The sequence below is a fragment of the Myxocyprinus asiaticus genome, chromosome 34 (assembly GCF_019703515.2).
Source record: "Myxocyprinus asiaticus isolate MX2 ecotype Aquarium Trade chromosome 34, UBuf_Myxa_2, whole genome shotgun sequence".
Taxonomy (NCBI): Eukaryota; Metazoa; Chordata; class Actinopteri; order Cypriniformes; family Catostomidae; genus Myxocyprinus; species Myxocyprinus asiaticus.
In genome coordinates, this window is record NC_059377.1 from 42,018,352 (window position 1) to 42,040,292 (window position 21,941).

A 21,941-nucleotide genomic window follows, 5' to 3' on the forward strand; every position below is an offset into this window, starting at 1 on the left:
TTATTTCAAAGAATAAAATGTTTGTCTTGTAATAACTTGCTCCGCCTGAATAAGGGCTTGTCGATATATTTAATATTTACAATAGTATCGCTTGGGACTCATGTTTAACATGCTCAGAGCGGTTCGCTTGAATTGTGTACAAACATTCGGGCAATTCCAAACATTTAATAATATGTATTATACGGATGCATTGTCGCCTTTAAAATGGAGTGACGGTTGAATGTAAAATAAGGAAGTCAATTCTGTCTTAATTTATCTGATTTAAGTTATAGAAAAGTAAAAAACTAACTTTATATTCATGCAAACCTAGGTATTTCATGAAACCGTTACATCCCTAAAAACAAAACAGTATACAAACAAATTGACACATAGTAAATAAAATAGTAATAATAATAATAATAATAATAATTCAGGATTATCACGATAATAAAGCTTGACCGATAGTGGATCTTGCCAACAACTAACTGAGATGGTCGAAGGCCGATGTTTTAAAATCGATATATAGAATGTCACTTTTTTTTTAAATTCTTTCTCTACTATGGCGAGCAAAGATAAAGAGTCCAAAATGAATAAAATCCCAGATGCATTTTTTTTTTGTTCAACCAAAATCCCAGGAACAACCAGAAAAACTAAGATTTGGTGCAGAACGCAGGACTTCAAGTATAAACAAGCCCGAAACACACCAGGGGACTCTTATTTTGAAATGACTAAATTATGAAAAAACTATTTTTGCAGATAACCGATAGTTCTAAAAAGCAACTATCGGCACAGATTAATCGGTAAAACCGATATATCGGCCTACCTCTTCACAATAATAATTCAGTATTTAATAAAGTTTTAGTTTGGTACACTCTGTTCATTAAAAATGTTTTAGTAAAAATAAATGCAGGTTAGTATTGTTTTATTGCTGTATTGTTATATTTATATATATATATATATATATATATATATATATATATATATATATATATATATATATATATATATATAATGTTTAATTATTAAATATAATTTTTCACTGTTATGTTCATTTAATGAAAAACTGTGAAAAACATGCCATCAAAATTTTTTTATGCATTTAGCATTTTAAATCTACTTGGCTGCAATGGCTTTTTGGTTAAAATGATGGTTACTATGAAAAAATAAATCACTTTTATTGCATTTCAGAGCAAATAAATTATTATCGAGATATAGAATTAGAATTTCGTAAATATGTTGAAAAATATTGCCATTTAATTTTTTAGCCATATCATCCAGTCGTAGCATGAATAATAGAGCTACAGCGTGTTTTTGCGTAGTCAAGCTACAATCTTCATCTGTCTGTCCAAGTATACATGACAAAATGCGTAGTAAAATAATTGAAGGAAGGACAGCAAACGTTGCGTGTAACCTCTGTCTTTCAGAGCATGTGCACAACGCGAGGCCAGTTACGGTCAGATTAACATTTATGCTGTACCTGCTGGACGAAGCAGAGCTACAGTTGCATCATCTAGCTCTTTTCCGACTTCGTAAGAAACGGACTGGTACAATTTCAGATGGCCGAAAGCGTTTACATTTTTAAAAGACAAATTATTATTTTAGTCTGCTTATCACTTCTGCTAACGTAGTTGTGTTTAGATAATGAAATCACATTAGTAGAATGTAGTCAGAATTAGAGGTACACCGATATATCTGTTTTACCGATTAATCGGTGCCGATAGTTGCGGTTTTTAACTATCGGCTATCAGAAAAATCAACCCCCAAAGTTTCCGATAGTTATTTTTGGTTTAATTTCTCTGTGGCTGGCGATAGAGGGTTCTGCAGTCTGAACTCCTTGGTTTAACAATATAACGGCACCCTCTAGAGGTTAAATAAAAACAATCACTGACTCAGCTTGGAGTTTATTGCGCAGCTTGACTAGGCTATTTATAGAGACGGATGCTACAAAAGCAGGTTTAAAACATTGACAGAGAAAAGCCAAGGTATGCATTAGTGGTCAACTGATATATCGCCGATGCCGATAAATCGGCCGATATTCTGAATTTTTAAAAATCGACATCGGCCGATACATTTTCCCATTTGGCTGATTTGTTTCTTGAGGGCGCTGAGAATCGCCTGCTTGCATATGAAGCGACTGAGACATGTAAACGACCAGTCACGGTTCATTTTGTTGTTACGTGCCATCGTGTTACTACAATAATAGACTGGTAAGCAACACAGTGTCATTTAAACGGTCCGCATATCAGAGCCACTGCAGATGCGTTTGAGCTCATTATGTTAAAGTGCTCACCTGTTTAATTCTCCCTCTCTCTCCTCAACAGTTCCCTGTAACTATTAACTGCCTTGTCTAATGATAAAAAGGCAAATATCAATAAAACTAATATCATATACCATCTGCAATATGCACAAATCTTGTTTAAACAGATGTAATAAACCAACATCACACAACTTGAGCAGATCCAGCATCCTGTGGAGCGCTCATAAATATTCTTCTGAAGCACTTCCTCTCCTCAGCAGTTCCCTGTAACTTTTCTAATGATAAAAGGCAAATATCAATAAAACATATTATATACCGTCTGCAAATATGCAGATATTTCGTTTAAACAGATGTAATTCACGAACCTCATGAAAATCCAGTGTTTTCTTCCCATCGAGCGCTCATCTAATATCTTCCTCTGAAGCGCGTATTCCATCAGTCAGTATCAAAAACTTCAGGATCAAAAGTTCCTCTGATTCACAAATCATGACGGTCAGTCCGTAACAATCCAAGCAGGCGATCCAGACCATTTAAACTGTCAGGAGTTTGCTGCTCGTGCTGGATCCGCACGAGCACGTGAGTGTAACTTCAAAGTAAAAGCGCTTCGCGTGCTCTATAAGTTAATGTCTTATTCACTGTCACTTTATGTGCAGTTGGTTTGATTCTGTATTTTGAGTAAATGTGCTTGTTAACATGGACATGCCATTCATGGTTGCTGGATACTGTGTGTACTGTTATTTCCTTCTTCCTAATATATTAACAATTTCTTCACGTGCAAATAAATTACTACAATTTTATGGCCAAACAGAAATCAGAAGAAACTGCTATCTACCATATAAAATACAAAATTATTTTTTTAGAATTTTTTTTTCAAAGTTAGTGTGAAATTGAGTAAATATAGTGCTAAAGAGTTTATTCATTTTTGTAGCAATTTTATGTTTATGTTATTCACTATATTAAATTGTGTGATGAATCGGCATTGTATCGGCCTATCGGCCACCCTGCTCTCTGGATATCGGCATCGGCCATTAAAAAACCCATATCAGTCGATCACTAGTACTGATACAATACACATTATGATTATTGTCATGGTACAAAGGTGGTTCGATAATTAATTTGTTTATAACTAATCGCTGCACTGGAGAATTGCATTGCCGACAAGGTAGAGAGAGGATAACATTAGAGCTAACATTAGCTGTTCGGATGGTTAGAACAATGTTACAAAGTCAAGGATGGAAACTGCTTATCTCTCCTCTTAATATGCTGTTTTGAATTAAAAAAAAGTTACTTATAAATTTGTGCAGTCAGGCTATAAACATGAGCACTCTGAAGAGGTTTTGTTTCTAAGTTAATAAAAAAATTAATTATCATTAGTAAATCAACAATTAATGCCAAACTTATATGAATATGCTGCCTGAGTTTTTACTTTTGCTTGGCCGCTCACTTCAGAAGACCAAGCGCTAGCAAACTCACAGGAATAGCTTTACGTTTTATAGTTTTGTGATTATAAAGTTTCCCAAACATTTTTCCATTCTGACAAAATGAACTTCTGTCCAAGCTTCCTAATTTTATGACGTAGTTATGTACAAAACAAACAAACAAAAAAAACGTAAGAATATGGTCAAATATTTACGTCTGTAATATAAATTTCATATTCATTAGAGGGCACACACACACATATATACAGTTGTGCGCAAAAGTTTGCATACCCTGGCAGAAATTGTGAAATTTTGGCATTGATTTTGAAAATATGACTGATCATGCAAAAAAACTGTCTTTTATTTAAGGATAGTGATCATATGAAGCCATTTATTATCACATAGTTGTTTGGCTCCTTTGTAAATCATAATGATAACAGAAATCACCCAAATGGCCCTGATCAAAAGTTGACATACCCTTGAATGTTTGGCCTTGTTACAGACACACAAGGTCACACACAGGTTTAAATGGCAATTAAAGGTTAATTTCCCACACCTGTGGCTTTTTAAATTGCAATTAGTGCCTGTGTATAAATAGTCAATGAGTTTGTTAGCTCTCACATGGATGCACTGAGCAGGCTAGATACTGAGCCATGGGGAGCAGAAAAGAACTGTCAAAAGACCTGCGTAACAAGGTAATGGGACTTTATAAAGATGGAAAAGGATATAAAAAGATATCCAAAGCCTTGAAAATGCCAGTCAGTACTGTTCAGTCACTTATTAAGAAGTGGAAAATTCGGGGATCTCTTGATATCAAGTCAAGGTCAAGTAGACCAAGAAAGATTTCAGCCACAACTGCCAGAAGAATTGTTCAGGATACAAAGAAAAACCCACAGGTAACCTCAGGAGAAATACAGGCTGCTCTGGAAAAAGACGGTGTGGTTGTTTCAAGGAGCACAATACGACGATACTTGAACAAAAATGAGCTGCATGGTCGAGTTGCCAGAAAGAAGCCTTTACTGCGCCAATGCCACAAAAAAGCCTGGTTACAATATGCCCGACAACACCTTGACACGCCTCACAGCTTCTGGCACACTGTAATTTGGAGTGACGAGACCAAAATAGAGCTTTATGGTCACAACCGTAAGTGCTATGTTTGGAGAGGGGTCAACAAGGCCTATAGTGAAAAGAATACCATCCCCACTGTGAAGCATGGTGGTGGCTCACTGATGTTTTGCGGGGGGGTGAGCTCTAAAGGCACGGGGAATCTTGTGAAAATTGATGGCAAGATGAATGCAGCATGTTATCAGAAAATACTGGCAGACAATTTGCATTCTTCTGCACGAAAGCTGCGCATGGGACGCTCTTGGACTTTCCAGCACGACAATGACCCTAAGCACAAGGCCAAGTTGACCTTCCAGTGGTTACAGCAGAAAAAGATGAAGGTTCTGGAGTGGCCATCACAGTCTCCTGACCTTAATATCATCGAGCCACTCTGGGGAGATCTCAAACGTGCGGTTCATGCAAGACGACCAAAGACTTTGCATGATCTGGAGGCATTTTGCCAAGACGAATGGGCAGCTATACCACCTGCAAGAATTTGGGGCCTCATAGACAACTATTACAAAAGACTGCACCCTGTCATTGATGCTAAAGGGGGCAATACACAGTATTAAGAACTAAGGGTATGCAGACTTTTGAACAGGGGTCATTTCATTTTTTTCTTTGTTGCCATGTTTTGTTTTATGATTGTGCCATTCTGTTATAACCTACAGTTGAATATGAATCTCATAAGAAATAAAAGAAATATGTTTTGCCTGCTCACTCATGTTTTCTTTAGAAATGGTACATATATTACCAATTCTCCAAGGGTATGCAAACTTTTGAGCACAACTGTATATATATATACAAAATGCCTTTATAAAATTACCTTTAAAAATACAAGACTTGAGTTTATTTTGTTTCTATCCCTTTTCTCTCTCCCTTTCTTGTACATCATTCATATAGTTTATATGACAATAAAATAAAATAATAAATATTGTCAGTAGTGATGAAGCATACAGTCACTAATTGGCTTTGTAAGTGTTTTATGTTACTGCAGAACAACAAACACATTTGACCTGTAATATTTTAATTAGTATTTTAATTAATTATTTTCAGATGGCAAAGGTTTTGAAGAAGATACCAGTGTGAGAGAAATGTATAAAGTATTGCCATTGAAAGTGATACTTAATAAAGTTCAGCACTATTTTAGATTGAGTGGAAAGTTTTCATTCATATTATACATTTTAAAAACTATCGGCCGATTAATCCGCTATCGGCCTGTTTTCTCACCTTAGTTATCGTATCGGAAAAAGCCCCCTATCGGTCAACCTCTAATCTGGTGTGTGCTATAAAAAGTTTCATTTGGTAAATAATTGCATACTGAAACGTAGCCAAATCTGGACTTTCTTAAAATTGAAAGTCCCCCGTAATGCACCAAATCTTAATTTTTCTAGTTATTATTAAGAGTTTGGTTGCATAATAAACTGCTTTTGGGATTTTGTTTATTTTGGACTCTTGTGGCCCCAGTAGCTGTGCCCTTCATAGTAAGAAAAGACTAAGTTTTTTTATCATTTTATAAATGGATTTAAAAAAAAATATCAGCCGATTAATCGGTTATCGGACTTTTCCACCACCTTAGATATCGGTATTGGCAAAATCCATTATCGGTCGACCTCTTGTGTCAACCCTTCTACATATTGTGGCTATTATTATTTCTGGAGTTTTTACAAAGTCTGTTATTAATTAATTATAAAAAAAAAACAAAAACAAAAAAAAACATTGGTTTTTCATATCTGCGTTTTCAATGTTTTTTATCGATATGCCGATGGTTTTAATTCGGTCAATAATTGGCCGATAAATATTAGCAGCCAATAAATCGGTGCATCCCTGTTCTTAAGTAAAACAGTGATCTGATGACGAAATAAGGTAAGTTGCATAATATCTGTATTGTTATCATTCTGTAGTTTTTATTAAAATCGGTATCGGCCAAAAATCTGTAAAAATGTAGTTATCGGTATCGGCAAAATCCACTATCGGTCGACCTCAGCATCTGTCCTTAACCATCTCCGAATGTGTATTATATTTAGTCTGTAAGTCTGACTACACAAAATTCATACTAGCACAGTTTCAGTCAGACTAAAGCATTTACATGACATTTTAAAATGATGATTGAAGATTTTAGTCTGATTGAAATCGAACTTTTAAAGTGCATGTAAATGTACTGGTGGTAGCGTTCTTTCCATTTACCCATGGGCCATCACTTCAGCTAACATAGTTATGTATAGAACAAAAATGTTAGCTAAAATTCGTGTTTAGGCTACATCTTCGTAAAATGTGGTCAGAATCTGTTCTTGACCACCTCCGAATGTGGTTTCAGTGGTCCGGTCACAGTGCAACTTGGGTGCATTTACACTTGGCTTTTAAAGTGGTCAAGTGCGATCTGATCTCCGAAAACGCATGTTAATTCCAGGTGTAAATGGGCACTGTGTGAATGAGAGAGTCCAGTAAACAAAGGCCTATAATGCGTCACATTGCGCTTGAACGAGCATCTCCCAGAGACATGACAAAGAGGCAGAGCTGACGGGTCATCAGGATATCAGAGCTGATTCACACAAGCCTGCAGGACACACACACACATGCAGGCAGAGTGCAGACTCATGGGTAATTGGGCATACCATCTCAGCAGCAAGTGTAATAATAGGACCATCATGTGTGTGAGATGGAAGGACGCATTGAATTAGAGTATGCCACTGAACTGTGTTAACCCGTCATGTTATGACAGCGAGAGAGAGAGTGGTTTAAGCAAACGCTCTAAAAACGTTTAACTGGCTCCCAAGGCTCTAACAGTGATCAGGTTTATAAGCATGTGCCACCTTCTAAGGTCAGTGGATGTTCAAGGCTTTGCCTGGACCTCCTTGGATGCAAATGGGGCCATTCTTTATGAAAAAATATTGGAATATGCCATACTTTAAAATAAATGTTGAAATGTAGAGTGTAACAGTGCCCAGTGACTTTTTCAGCCTTCTTGGTTTTCCCATAAATTTTTTTCCCCTAGAAATTTCAGCTCTGAGTCAATCACAACATTACAAACTTTGATTTGAAGCAGAAAAGTATTTGACATTTGGACAAAAAGACAAGATACAAGACTTAACATCTTTCATGAGGGAATGAACTATAATCCCATGAAACATTGCAAATGACGTAATTGAATAAAAAATATACAACTACTGATTTAAAGTTGTTGATTTAGTATATATACAATACATTTTAAAGCTTGTGCGACCTTCGGGACATTTTTGTCTTTTTAATTTTTGTTTTTTCGATCATTTTGGCTGTGTTAATGCTAACATTATAAAGTTTGCCAAAGGTGTGTATTTTTGGGGGGGAATTTTGATATTTCAACATCAGTTCCTATAATACATCTATAATACACTGTGTACACAAAATAGTTACACTCAGGACCTTCAGGACAAAAATGTGCCCACTGAAACCCATTAAAACTGCAATATTTGATCCCAGTGCCATTAAAGCATAAAATCATGAATTCTATGATATTATGCTTTCATTATGGAGCCCTGGCTTCAAACTTTACATTTTAATATTTCCTACCAGATGGCACCATTTTTCTCGTGTTTAGCCTATGGAGCAAATACATGCTTTTCACCTATTCTCTGTTTGCTGTATTATAGAGCACTGCAGGCCAACTGAATAAACGATGCAGATAAAATTGTGTGTGTGTGTTGGTATGGATGTCAGAGTGTGTTTTATATGTGTATCGAGAAATATGTGTGTGTGTGTGTGTGTAAAAAAACAACAGTGGCATTATTTAAACAAACAGAAAATAATAAAGCATCAAAGTCAATGTTGTTGCTAATCACCCAGACTGTGATAATCCCCTAAGCATTTAGTATATTGAAAATAACGAATTTTTTGTGTTTTTTTCCCCCATAAAAAACAACAGTGGCATTATATAAACAAACTGGCTTTTAAAATGAATGAATATTTGGTAGTTATGATCAGGACTGATATTGGTAAAAAAAACTAACTAATTGAAAATGGAAAATAATATTAATATATAATATTATTATGCCAGTTTTATGACGTGGACATTTTTGTCCCCTAAGGTCCTTTTTTTTATTGGTGCACAAGGGTTAAGATTTTTGCAAAAATATCACAAAATATTCGTGAGAGTAGGGCTGGGCGATCTTATCGATAATCACCTTAAAAAATATTGCGATGTCTGAATATATATTTTCAACCCCCCTGCCGAGGGTCGTTGAATATTTTTGCTTTATTAATTTTGCTTTAAAAATGTAATTAATTTATTGGAACAAGAAAAACTTAAACAAATGATTTTTCTATATTCAAATTGCACTTTAAATCAAACGAAAAAAAGCAATTAAAATAACAAAGTGATCAAAAAAATCTTATATAACCACCTCGCCAAATCCAATCATTTACCGTCAACGGCCCCATTTGCCATCACGCAAGTATTTGTCTACAACAACAGGTGGAAAATTACTAATAGCTTAAAAATTAAGAACAAAAGACAATTATAAATGTAAAGATAATAATTATAATAATATTTAAATGAAATAAACCATTATCTATAGAAAGTTCAACACGATCCACATAATTTCTGCTTTCAAAACAGCTAAAACAGTTTGTTCACTTAGTCTGTACTTAAACGAATAGTAAACATCAGTTTAATATTATGTGTAAGCCTAATACATTTCCTTGTGTTCCCAAAATAATGCTGCCAAATGTGTGTAAATGTCTGAAACAGAAAAGAAAGTGAGAACTCTTTACATGCACATGTTCCATGAGACAGGCTCGTGCTGCACGCCTTTGAACAAACACTGCATCAGACACGGGCTTTTACGGATTTTTTTGTCTGTTCTTAAAAATATAATGAAGTGTTTCTTCAAGCACATGTCTGTGTGTTCAACAGCATTTCTTGTCATGTGTTACTCCGAGATGTCATGCAGACAGAGCAAACTTACCCACTCATTAAATACCTGCATTGGGATGAGGAGCTTGTGAATAAGCAGCTGGATTCAGCCTCGTCGCATTTGGCGGATGGTGGGTGAAAATTTCCCACCCAGGGCTACTGTTTAATATATCTGGTGACTTCCCAGCTCCATGGTTTTGCCATTTACCGATATTGTCGATCATCATCAGTCAATGAGTGTTGAAATCGACATTGGGAGATTTGAAATACATCGTCGATATCCGATAGCATCGTCCTATCGCCCAGCCCTATTTGAGAGTGTAGGGAGAGCTGTTTTTGTGTGCTTTGTTTGCCGCATTTTTCTGATTGGTGGATCTTTCTCTTCACTCTTCAATAACCTTTAAATGCATACCTCGGGTCTGAAGTGACCTTAGACCTCATTCCAACCCATGTACCTCATTTATTTTTTGGGAGTTGTGCCCACATGCCTTTAGTATTCCTCAACCTTTCTCTTTCTTTCTTTGTTTATTACAAGAAAACAAGTACTATATTCATAGAGATGAAGCAGCAACATGGAAGTAAACTATAGCAAGTGTGACACATGAACAGTATGATTTGGCTATTGTAAGTTTGGTGTACAACTGAAATTGAAAAGTCGTGTGTCTATTTATACTCAAAAAGTGCCTGAGAAAATACATATGTGTAGATTATGTGTTACGTGTTGCTCAATATGTGTTTGACAGCCAGTTGCATCTCATGAAATTTTAGTGTGGAAGTAATTAATCTTGTTCTAGATTTTATTCTGTTTATATATTTGTTCTATATCTCTTTGATATATGAAAAATAAAACATAAAAATATATCAGAATATATTCTATTATATTCAATTCGTCTTGAAAATGTTTAGAAAATTTGACACTATCTAGTCATTTTGTAAATCCATTTGTGCCGGGTCACTATAGACACGAGTCCGTATGAATGTTTGGAGAAACACCCATGCTTTTAAGGGTTAAACACACTTTTTTTTAAATGAAGTTGAAATACAGTGGACTGATGGCTTCAGCAGAAGCATATACCATCGATAAACAACCTTGGCGCTCACAGTAGGTCTGTCTTTAAAGGTTTAAAAGGTAACGTTAAAAGTAAATTCCCCCATGGAGAAAATGAATGGTATTTTTACTTCCGCAACCAGACTGTTACACTGAGTAAAGCCAAGTGTGATTCTCATAACCATTTGAAACACAAGGCCAAAATTAACTACAGTTGAAGTCAGAAGTTTACTTACACTTAGGTTGAAGTCATTTAAAACTAAATTTTTAACCACTCCACAGATTTCATATTAGCAAACTATAGTTTTGGCAAGTCGTTTAGGACATCTACTTTGTGCATGACACGAGTAATTATTCCAACAATTGTTTACAGACAGATTGTTTCACTTTTAATTGACTATATCACAATTCCAGTTGGTCAGAAGTTTACATACACTAAGTTAACTGTGCCTTTAAGCAGCTTGGAAAATTCCAGAAAATGATGTCAAGTCTTTAGGCAAGTAGCCAATTTGGCTAATTGGAGGTGTACCTGTGGATGTATTTTAAGGTCTACCTTCAAACTCAGTGCCTCTTTGTTTGACATCATGGGAAAATCAAAAGAAATCAGCCAAGACCTCAGAAAAAAAAAAAAACTGTGGACCTCCACAAGTCTGGTTCATCCTTGGGAGCAATTTCCAAACGCCTGAAGGTACCACGTTCATCTGTACAAACAATAGTATGCAAGTATAAACACCATGGGACCACGCAGCCATCATACCACTCAGGAGATGCATTCTGTCTCCTAGATATGAACGTAGTTTGGTGCGAAAAGTGCAAATCAATCCCAGAACAACAGCAAAGTACCTTGTGAAGATGCTGGAGGAAACAGGTAGACAAGTATCTATATCCACAGTAAAATGAGTCCTATATCGACACAACCTGAAAGGCTGCTCAGCAAGGAAGAATCCAATGCTCCAAAACCACCATAAATAGCCAGAGTACAGTTTGCAAGTGCACATGGGGACAAAGATCTTACTTTTTGGAGAAATGTCCTCTGGTCTGATGAAAAAAAAAATTGAACTGTTGGCCTACAAACCTGACTCAGTTACACCAGTTCTGTTTGGAGGAATGGGCCAAAATTCCAGCAACTTATTGTGAGAAGCTTGTGGAAGGCTACTCAAAGCGTTTGACCCAAGTAAACCAATTTAAAGGCAATGCTACCAAATACTAACAAAGTGTATGTAAACTTCTGACTTCAACTGTATTTGTATGTTTATGCAGAAAAAAATCCTAAATGAATGCAAATGTGAACGTAACAAAGAATCATGATCTCTGTGTGGAAACGTTTTAGGGGCCATTCAGTCCGGACGTGTTCTTGCAGTAAAAAGAAGCTAGACACAGCACAACGAACAGAGCAGAACGCAGGTGTCTTGAAGCGCATTTTTAACAGTTGAAGTTTTTTTGTAACTTGACACAACATCTTAAAAATGTGGTGCTCCCACGCAAGATGTTGAAAAAACAGAGATGTGATGCAATGGACAAAAACGTCCTTCAAGCTCATGTTTACACTGGAAAATTATTGAAAAACAGTAGACTCAAATGTGGTCTGTGTGAACGACCCTGTATGCACAGATATGTTTGTAGTTCACATTAGTCAGTAAGACCTACAGAGAGGAGGAAGACGAGGACAGAATCAGTCTCAATGAAGACTGTGAAGTCATGATGGTTTGACTGAGTGCAGATTGTGGAAATGTTCTTCCAATGTAAACACATCCATCATTTGCTGTATCGTCTATACAACAGAAAGAACAGATTGAGCGAGAGGAAGAGGGCGAGGGGGAAAAAAACAGAAGAATGATGTGGCAGAGGTCACACAATCTGCTGCTGCTGAGAGAGGAAACGGTAAAATTAGAAACTGTTTTTAGAGACAAGAAGGAGAGAGACATGATCAAAGACAGTCAGATATGTGCCACCTTGAAGAGAGCAGTTAAAAGAAACCAACGCTGAAGAAGACGAGCGAATTCCCCACAGAACTAATCGTGTAAAGAGTTAAAGGAATCGTTTATCTAAAAATGGAAATTCAGTAATCATTTACTGATGTTATGTTTACTGACAGAATAAGATTCTGTGTTTTTATTTTCCGATTTTTTTGTTAACCATGAACTGTCATTGTTGAGAAAAGAGCTCAATAAAGACCCTTCAAAAATGGTCCAATTGTGCTACAAAAATAACAGAATGTGCAATGCAAACCTTTAGTGATTGTTGTGTTTGCATGTGTAATTAGTTCTTATGTACAATTATTATGTTTTATTTGTTTGGAGAGGCTTTTGGACACTATGATAAATTATATTTGTAATGCTAAAACTTTTGATTGCTTTATCGTATCCACGCAAAAATGTTCTCAGATGCAGTTGACATGATTGGGAACAAAACAAAAGCAGTTTTTCTGAGCAACCTTATTCACACCCAGAGATATAAAAACATCAAATTAGAAAAATAAGAAAAACAGTTTTTTTTGGCTGAATGTTTTGTGTCATTTTTCATTAGTTTCTTAGGCTGAGAGTTTCCGAATGTTTCATAATATATATCATTATAACATTTTAAGCGTTTTCTTTACAGTGATACCAAACACTTGACCTTCCTTGTTTATTTGTTCGTTGTTTTGTCAAGTTATAATCCTTTAATTTTGGGTATGCCACTGAAACAAGAAATCTTTAAAAACACCTTCAGAAGGGGGCCTGGGTAGCTCAGCGAATACTGATGCTGGCTATCACCCCTGGAGTCGCGAGTTCGAATCCAGGATGTGCTGAGAGACTCCAGCCAGGTCTCCTAAGCAACCAAATTGGCCCGGTTGCTAGGAAGGGTAGAGTCACATGGGGTAACCTCAGTGGGGCACGTGGTGAGTTGTGCACTGTGAGTCTCCGCGGTGTCATGCACAACGAGTCACGTGATAAGATGCGCGGATTGACGGTCTCAGAAGCGGAGGCAACTGAGACTTGTCCTCCGCCACCCGGATTGAGGTGAGTAACCGCCCACCACGAGGACCTACTAAGTAGTGGGAATTGGGCATTCCAAATTGGGATAAAAAAAAAAAGAAGTCATGACAGTTTGCCTCGGGTCGGGAGCAGGTGTAAGTTTTGTTCATACCAACTAATGTTTTGAAGTACGAAAACTTTTATGAATCCGAGAATTTACGTCAGAACGGCTTTATGAACGATGTTCTGCTCATGTTTCATGAATGAGGCCCATATTGTTTACTTCTTGTGGCTATACTTCTGAAACTTTGAGTATTTGAATGTTTACAGATTCTTACAATCTTACAGTTCTTCTAAAACCATTTATTATATTGCAATTCCTTATAAAGTTACCAGCCCTTGTGTCTTTAGATAAGGTTTATATGCCTTGGATTTGAATAGCTCACAAGGGTTCGACTGTCATTCTTATAGTTTAACTTGTCTATTAAGTTGCAGATCCTTATAAAGTTACCAATCACTGGCGAGTATAGCAAATAATTACACATTTAACACATGGTTAGTGCTCATTTTGTATTCTGGTTGTGAATCTCACAAGTGAAGCTACGGTGCATACAGAAAAATCACAACAATTTGACTAAAAGTTTATGTAGAATTGTTTGTTGAATTTGGAAGTGTCCATCATGCATTTAATTATCGCAGCATATTATTGGAACTAGTTCTGAACTACATAAATGAAAGTAAATAGTGACAGCATTTGCATTTTTGGCTGCACTATAACTTTAAATAAACTGCGGGAATCCAGCCTGTATTGTGTGTAGTAAGACGTTGATGCCCGGTTTGAGCGGCAGAACTCTGCCGGGTCTGTATCACCACGTTAGACTGTGAAAACATCATTGTCTCCCAGGTTTTCCGCTGGTAACGAGAAAGTTTAAAAGTTAATTGCTCTGCTGTTACCTCTCAGCTATTTTCAGCTGTGGAGCATTAGCTGTAGATCCTAATGAGACCTGGAGAAAGATGAGAATCAAAGAAAAGAAAGGTTAAAAATGATTTAAGAGCCCGTCAGCGTGTGCTCATGATACTTCTCGCTCAAGAGCCACTTTTTCATTAAACGTTGAATGTATTTTCTGGATGTGTTATTATCTTGCGTAAAAGGCATTTGTGTTCCATGTTTACTATTCTTTCATAGAGACGATAATGAAATGGATTTGAATATTTTATGATTTTTTAATGATGTTTTTCTTCAAACTGTTGCGAGAGGAAATCTGCATGGTGTAGCCCTCAGCATGGGCTCAGCAGGATTTGGGAAAACTTCAGAAATGAGGATGTATGTGTTTTTGAACAGGACTACAGGCCATGCCCTCATACTCATCCACCGCTCACATTATAATTTTTTCTCAAATCTTGTTTAGTTCTTACAAGTCAGCCAGTCAGATTTGAATTTAATCTGGGTTTTTGTCCAAACCAGCAACGGCCACAACGAGTGACATTTTGTTGGTCAGTTGGTTTGTGTTTTCAGTGACGATAACAAATGACATTGAATTTGATGATTTTATTGACTGCATTACAGAAACAAGAATGCAATTTTATTTTATTTTTTGTCCCATTATAGTAATTCTTTTGGGGGTAATTCTTGACGTCTATATGAAATGATGTTTGCAAACCCTTTTACTTCTCTAATTTGACGTTTATTTTGATTTTGGGGTAAAACAAAAAGAAAAAAGGACCCAGACATTTTCTTACTAATATTAGTATGATAATAAGTAAGTGAAGTTTATTCATACAGGGTTTTTTTTTTTTTTTTTTTTTAAGTCTTTACAAAGAGTTTTTCTTCAACTTTGGCCACTTTCATGTCTTAAGGGTTTATTATTTTTTTATTTTTTTTTATTTATATATATATATATAAAACTAACAGATTTGAACTTTTTTTCTCATTTGCTCAGAAACTTTTTTGCAGGCCTTCATCATTTTTTTTTTTTTTTTGTGCTTTTCAAGTGTCTTTTATGTCTAGATTTGACTGTTTTAGCCTTCAGACCCAGACTTTCAATATTAAACGATGAAAATCCATTATAAAAATAATAATTATTACATGTTTAAAACTTTGATCATCTAAACAAAGAGTGAAATAAACAGAAACCATTTCAATATTTATTTTGTGGAAATGATTTCTATCAATTTTCAAATATTACAACTGTCCCACAGTTGTGGCGTCATTTCCGTCACACCAAACAATAAAGTAATACTTATTTTAAAACAATAAAGTTTCTTCAAAAGTTAGTGTACTTGTTAACCAAGTGGACAAAAGTGTCAGTGAAGAGCATGCTTGAGATGAAATATGACACAAAACAAAGAAAAATCAAAGGAAATACCAAATATTTTTATTGGCCGTCATTTCCAATCATGCTGTTATTTTGCTGAAATTATGCAAAAAGATTAAAAATATTATTTAATTGTATTTATTTAGGATACATAAAATGTTAGCTATGAAATTAGTCTTAGCAAGACAAAGGGGTCTGATTTATATATATATATATATATTTAATTTTTTTTTTTTTAAAGTGTTCAAAATGTAATTTCCAGCACAGAATTCTATTAAACACAATACAGAATTTGAGATGTGCTGAAAATGATGCAAAAATGACATAAATCTCCTGTGATGCATGAACACACACAGTTGGACTTTGTTAGTAGACAAATTAAATAAACTAGTGAGAGTGTAAACTTTAACTTAACACTTTCTCTCATTCTCTTCTCAGCATCGCCATCAGCACCTTTAAGGACTTCCAGAGCTCGACACTGCGGCAGCGTCCCGACTCCATCCTACGTGAACAGCTCCAGAAACGGCATGAAAACCAACTCGCCCTTCTGATGAACACTCAGCCAGCAACCACTAACCAGCTTATCAAGATGGCCGTGTGGGGTCTATCGGCCACATTAGGGGCTGCAGCGCTGGCCGTGGCCCAGACAGCCATGGACTGGGCACCTGAGTTCCTCTCGCAACTCTTCTGAAGCGTACAACGTTATAACGTGCCAAATGGGTGTATTGCAATTACAAATACAGTATCTGCAAAAAAAATCTAATGCAACGTCATTCAGACATTTTTAAGTGCGAATCAAGTTTCCAAATATTCTTACAGGCCAATATATGTCTTAAGTGTTGGTTACAAAGCCAGAGCGAGTGAAAACATGTCCTATTTATTTCTGAACAGTTTTTTCCCTTATTTATAGATTTTAGCTGAGCTAATATTGGGCACGTGGGAGGAGTCAAATTAGGTTTTTGTAATCATAAGCATTTCTGTTTGTCGTTCTATCAGCAGAATGTCAGAGAAAGTGCTCAGCTGAGCATTCTGAGCAGCCGCAGGAGCACAAATTATTAAAAGGGTTTTTTCCTGCTGAATGGCGTCAGGAGTGAGCAAAGGAAAAGCTCATTAATGGGAGAAAACGGTTGAAGGTTGAAGACCACAGAGACTACACAACTCACTCACTGGTGAACACACAGCACTTTAAAACACCACATTTTATTCCACAGCCTGAACACTTATTAACCGACACATCCACTATATATTTTTTTAGACATGTCTTGGCAGTATGATGGTATATGTATCAACTTGTTGATATTTTGCTCTAATTGAATACCACAATGGATAGATTTAAGAGGCTGCCAGTAACTAGGACTGCTTTACATTATTAATATGTGATTCATTTGTGCAGTAATGTGAAAATTACAGATCGCATTGCAAGTCAAAACGAGGAAGAACTTGTTAAAGTTAAGGCATGTAGTTATTTCAAAAATAACATTTGAAAACCTGTTTGCAAACAGGTCTCCCAAACAATCCCCCTGTTTGCCAATGGTTGGACAAACAGAAGTCCCTCCCCAAACATTCGCCACTGGTTGAGCCAGAAATTAACATGTCGAGCTGCTCAAACAAACAGAGGAATGTTTGGAAAGCACCACACTATTTACACTTTTTGCGGAAAAAAATGTGTAACCAGTAAATGGTGCTAGTTGTTAAACTTTTTGCTCCAACTGAATATTTGAGAGTAGGTTGAATATCTGTTTAGACACGTACCTCAAAGTCTTCTCTACAAAAATGCTATTGAACATTTTCACCGTTTTTGCCCAGAAAAGAAAAAGATACAGTGCATTGAACACATGTTGACTTTTTGTGACAGCTTGCCCCAATAGCAGGGCATTTTGCCACACTAAATGGGGCAAGTTGTCACAATGAAACCTGCCAGTAAACCAGTAGTGTAGATTTTTAATATGACCAAAACAAAATCTACACCTCTCTGTAGATCTACGCCTGAAACAGCAAAAATAGAAAAGGAAACGTACGAAAAATATATCAAAACATTGATTTGGCCAACACATAAAACTAGTGACATTGATAAACTGTATACACTTATGACATTTAATACACATGTGACAACCTGCCCCGACCTGACTTTCATGAAAAATATATTTGTCCTAAGAAAACACTTTTAGACGTTTTGGCAGAAAATCTGCCCTTATAATATACCGGTAGTTGACTCTTACCTGAATGCATGCCAGTGTGGTTTATTATGTTTGCTTGTTTACCGAGAGCTACAGTTTAACAAAAATATGGTGATTATGAAAGTTTACTTCGGAGGGTAGAATTAACTAAAATAATTCTAATTTAAAAAGGTTTTTAACTAGATGATTAAATCAAACATACAAAACCTCTGCTAGAGAAAACACACATTTGCGCTATTGGACTTTTAACTCCAAATCTTATCGTAACTGTAATATAGCACTTTACCAAGTGACAACTTGCCCCGATCTTCCCTACTTATAGTTGTCTGTGAGATATGGGAAACTGTTTTAACTTTCCTTTACCCCTTATATTGTTTTCCGGTAAAAACGAGCGCCATTTTGTGCATCGTCTTTCCATGTATACTCTTTGAGGAATATTTCAAGATCTACTCATCATATTATGTCATGTTTGGGCTCGTTTGAATCGGGATAGTCTGCTGTAAGTTACGATATGTCATTGTCTATGTTACATGTATGTTTCAGGAAGTAATAAGGAAAAACATGACAAAAAGACACTTCTGTTTATTATATTTATGTGTGTCTGTGGGAATTTCATACACTAAAACTCACTGCGGTTTGACCTCTGAGTGAAACTAATTTGCTCGTTGCATTCTACTAATTGAGACCTTTCCAACAGTATATAACACATGGCTATCTCATCTTTATGTTTTTACCAACTCTGAATATAATTCTTGTGATAACAAATTTGCAAATTATGAGAACGAGAATTGGTTATTGGTTATGAGAACATTATTTAAGAATTGGTAGGATCAGGTATATGCATTGTAAAGTCCAGATTCTAAGCTTTAAAATGACACAAACTTTGTTCAGATCAAGCAGGTGGTTATTAATTTATTACATAATTATTATATATTTTTAATTGTTTCTGCAGGGAGTGCCCCTCACTAGCCCGGTTCAATAAGCTCAGTTCAATGAATCCTATTTATTAAAAAAAATAATAATAATAATAAAAAAAAAAAAATATATATATATATATATATAAATATTTTTTTTTTTAACCTGTCTTAATTACTAAAAAAGAAGTTGACAAAAATATTTAATGCATGCAATATCTTGTGATAATATATGCAATATGAGAGATTTACTAACAATCTGAGTAGGCCGGTCATTTTTGACCGGGAACACAAAATGCGTTAGCAAAAAACGAACAGGGTTAAGGGGTGTAATTTAAAGTGGAGTTTCAATGTTTACAATTTGTGAGCAACGTCGCAACTTACTAAGACCTACTAGTAACAATAGGCCTTTATCACACTTCCGCGTTCATAGAGCGGAAGCTTCGCTTAGTAGCGTAAAACAACTTCCGCTGCAGTCTGTTTCAACGACAGTGCCCACAACGCGGAATTATCATGGACTACTTTATGCACAATTCATCTCAAATACTTAATCTAAACAGACCTAACTCACCGTACAATCATTACTTGGGGATGACGAAGAAAAACGACGTCATGTTAATTTATGATTTTAAACAGGATGTATGTGATCAGGGTACACTTCACAAAGTACGTTTTTTTTATTAGTTGAATGCAAGAATATATACAAACAAGAGTACATTTACACATTAAAGAGCATTAGAACAAGACAATGGCATACGGTAAGTCATGTAAAAAAACCCCGTATATTCCGAGTAAAGATTCTACAGAGTATTTGCGATGATATTGATCACATTGCTTTCAAAACACTTAAACGTTGTCTCTTTGGACTTCAGCTGAACAGCGCGCGCAGCTCCTCGTGATCTGGGAAAATGTTGCGCTGATAATCGCCTCGCTCTGATACTATTACACATTAAAGTGGTAGATAACACATATGGTGAAGTGCTGAGTTAATCCAAAGAAACGATTAAATGGCTGATGTTTACTGCCAAGTGCATCCAAGTTGGCTAAATTTGTTTAGAAAAACTGCGATCGTCCATAGACAGATCGATGGGCGGATGTTTGGTTACGCTACTATTTGGAGCCAGATGTGACGACACGCGGACTGTGATAAAGGCCTATACGTTCACTGTTTCAAACCACCTTAACTACTTCATCTCTGGACTTGGTTAAAATGACAGTTCATACTTTTACAGACTGAAAGAGTGTGAACTCGTCTGAAAAGAGCAATGTGTGTGTCACAGTGTGTCATTTACAGACAGACTGCAGGAAGTGATGTAAAGCGCTGAATTTACCCCACTTCCACAGCTGGCTGCCTCTATTTGTGCATTGGGTGTTGATGAATGACTGTTAGCAGATGCTGCCCTGAGCAGATCAGCCCAAAATCACCACTGCCAAATAAAACGCAAGGAGTAATGTGTTTGTGTGAAGGAAGTCTTCACTCCAGCTACTTTAATGTGTTTTTAATGTGTGATTCACTCGTTCTTTGAATAATTTTGAGTGGCTCTCTCGTGTTTTCAAAGTTCTGAGTCGAAATTGGCCAGACCGTCTTTTGTTAATGGCAATTTAATTTGAGCTCTGCAGCTATTCGTCAGGTTTGTGTTGTTTTGCAACAGAAATATTTTAGACGTGGTTAAAAGAGATTGACATTTACGGTTACAAAAAGGTAAATTGCAATTGTCGGTATCATAAGCACAGGTTATGTCTAGTTTAATCAGTGTCTTACTAGAGATGGTCTAATGAAAATCTGTAACTGCAGGAAAATAATTGATATTAGAAAATCCAAATGCATCAACACTGAAATGGTAAGAGCCATTGCAAATAGATGTTAAAGGAATATTCTGGGTTCAATACAAGTTAAGCGCAATCGGCAGTATTTGTGGCATAATGTTGATTACCACAAAAAATGTATTTCGACTCGTCCCTGCTTTTCTTTAAAAAAAAATTGACTTCCATTGTAAGTGCCACACTGTAACCAATATTTTTAAATTTTTTAAAGAAAAGGAAGCTTTAATAAGTTTTTGTGGTACTTAGCATGCTGTCGATTGAGCTTAAAGAGTTAGTTCTCCCAAAAATGAAAAATCTCTCATGATTGACTCACCTTTAAGCCATCCCAGATGTGTACGACTTTCCTTCTTCAACAGAACCGAACCGAAATGAAGATTTTTAAGCACATTTCAGCTCTGTTTTGGCACTTTTCCACTGCACGTTACGGTTCGACTCGACTCGACTATGTTCACTTTACTTTTCTGAGCTTGCTTTTCCACTGCAGTTTAGTGCCGCCTCAACGTGGGTGGGATTATGGGCTGATCGTCATAGCTGCGTCGCCCCATCCAGCTCTCCTTGGATCCTCTCCTCGGCTACTAACGAGAGGAACGTCTGCACCTCGTTTATTGACCACGGCATGGTTTTGCGCACAGCCATTTCTTTTTACGATTGGAAAGTCGCGTGAACAAATGATATTGCTGTCGCTGTTGCTAACTTTAAAACTAGCGGGTTGATGTCCCGTGTCGCAAATCCAGTGACCAATGACCAATCAGTGATCTGCAGGGTTTTGACATCACATTTAGTATCGGCTCAGCTCGCTTGGAACCTCGACCGAGGTGGTATTAAAAAAAAGGACCAGGTACCAGGTACTATCCACAGTGGAAAGTCGAGTTGAGTCGAGCTGTACCGTGCAGTGGAAAAGCACCTTTTGTCCATACAATGCATGTAAACAGGTGCCATCCTGCTGCTGGCTGTTTGATGGTCCGAAAGTCATATTTAGGCAGCATAAAAGTAATCCAAACTACTCCAGTCGATCAATTAATGTCTTCTGAAGCAAATCGGTTTGTGAATTTTTTTTTAT

General features: G+C 36.3%; 1 protein-coding gene across 1 annotated transcript in view; it reads left to right on the plus strand.

Annotated features, from left to right (window-relative positions):
* The window catches only part of zgc:63863 (uncharacterized protein LOC393372 homolog), a 45,746-nt gene extending 23,897 nt beyond the window's left edge, over window positions 1–21,849 (plus strand). The window contains exon 8 of the mRNA XM_051670982.1: window positions 16,405–21,849. Within this exon, the coding sequence (XP_051526942.1) occupies window positions 16,405–16,657 (253 nt within the window). The 3' untranslated portion in view covers window positions 16,658–21,849. The remainder of the gene's footprint in view (window positions 1–16,404) is intronic.
* The last annotated feature ends 92 nt before the right edge of the window (window positions 21,850–21,941 follow it).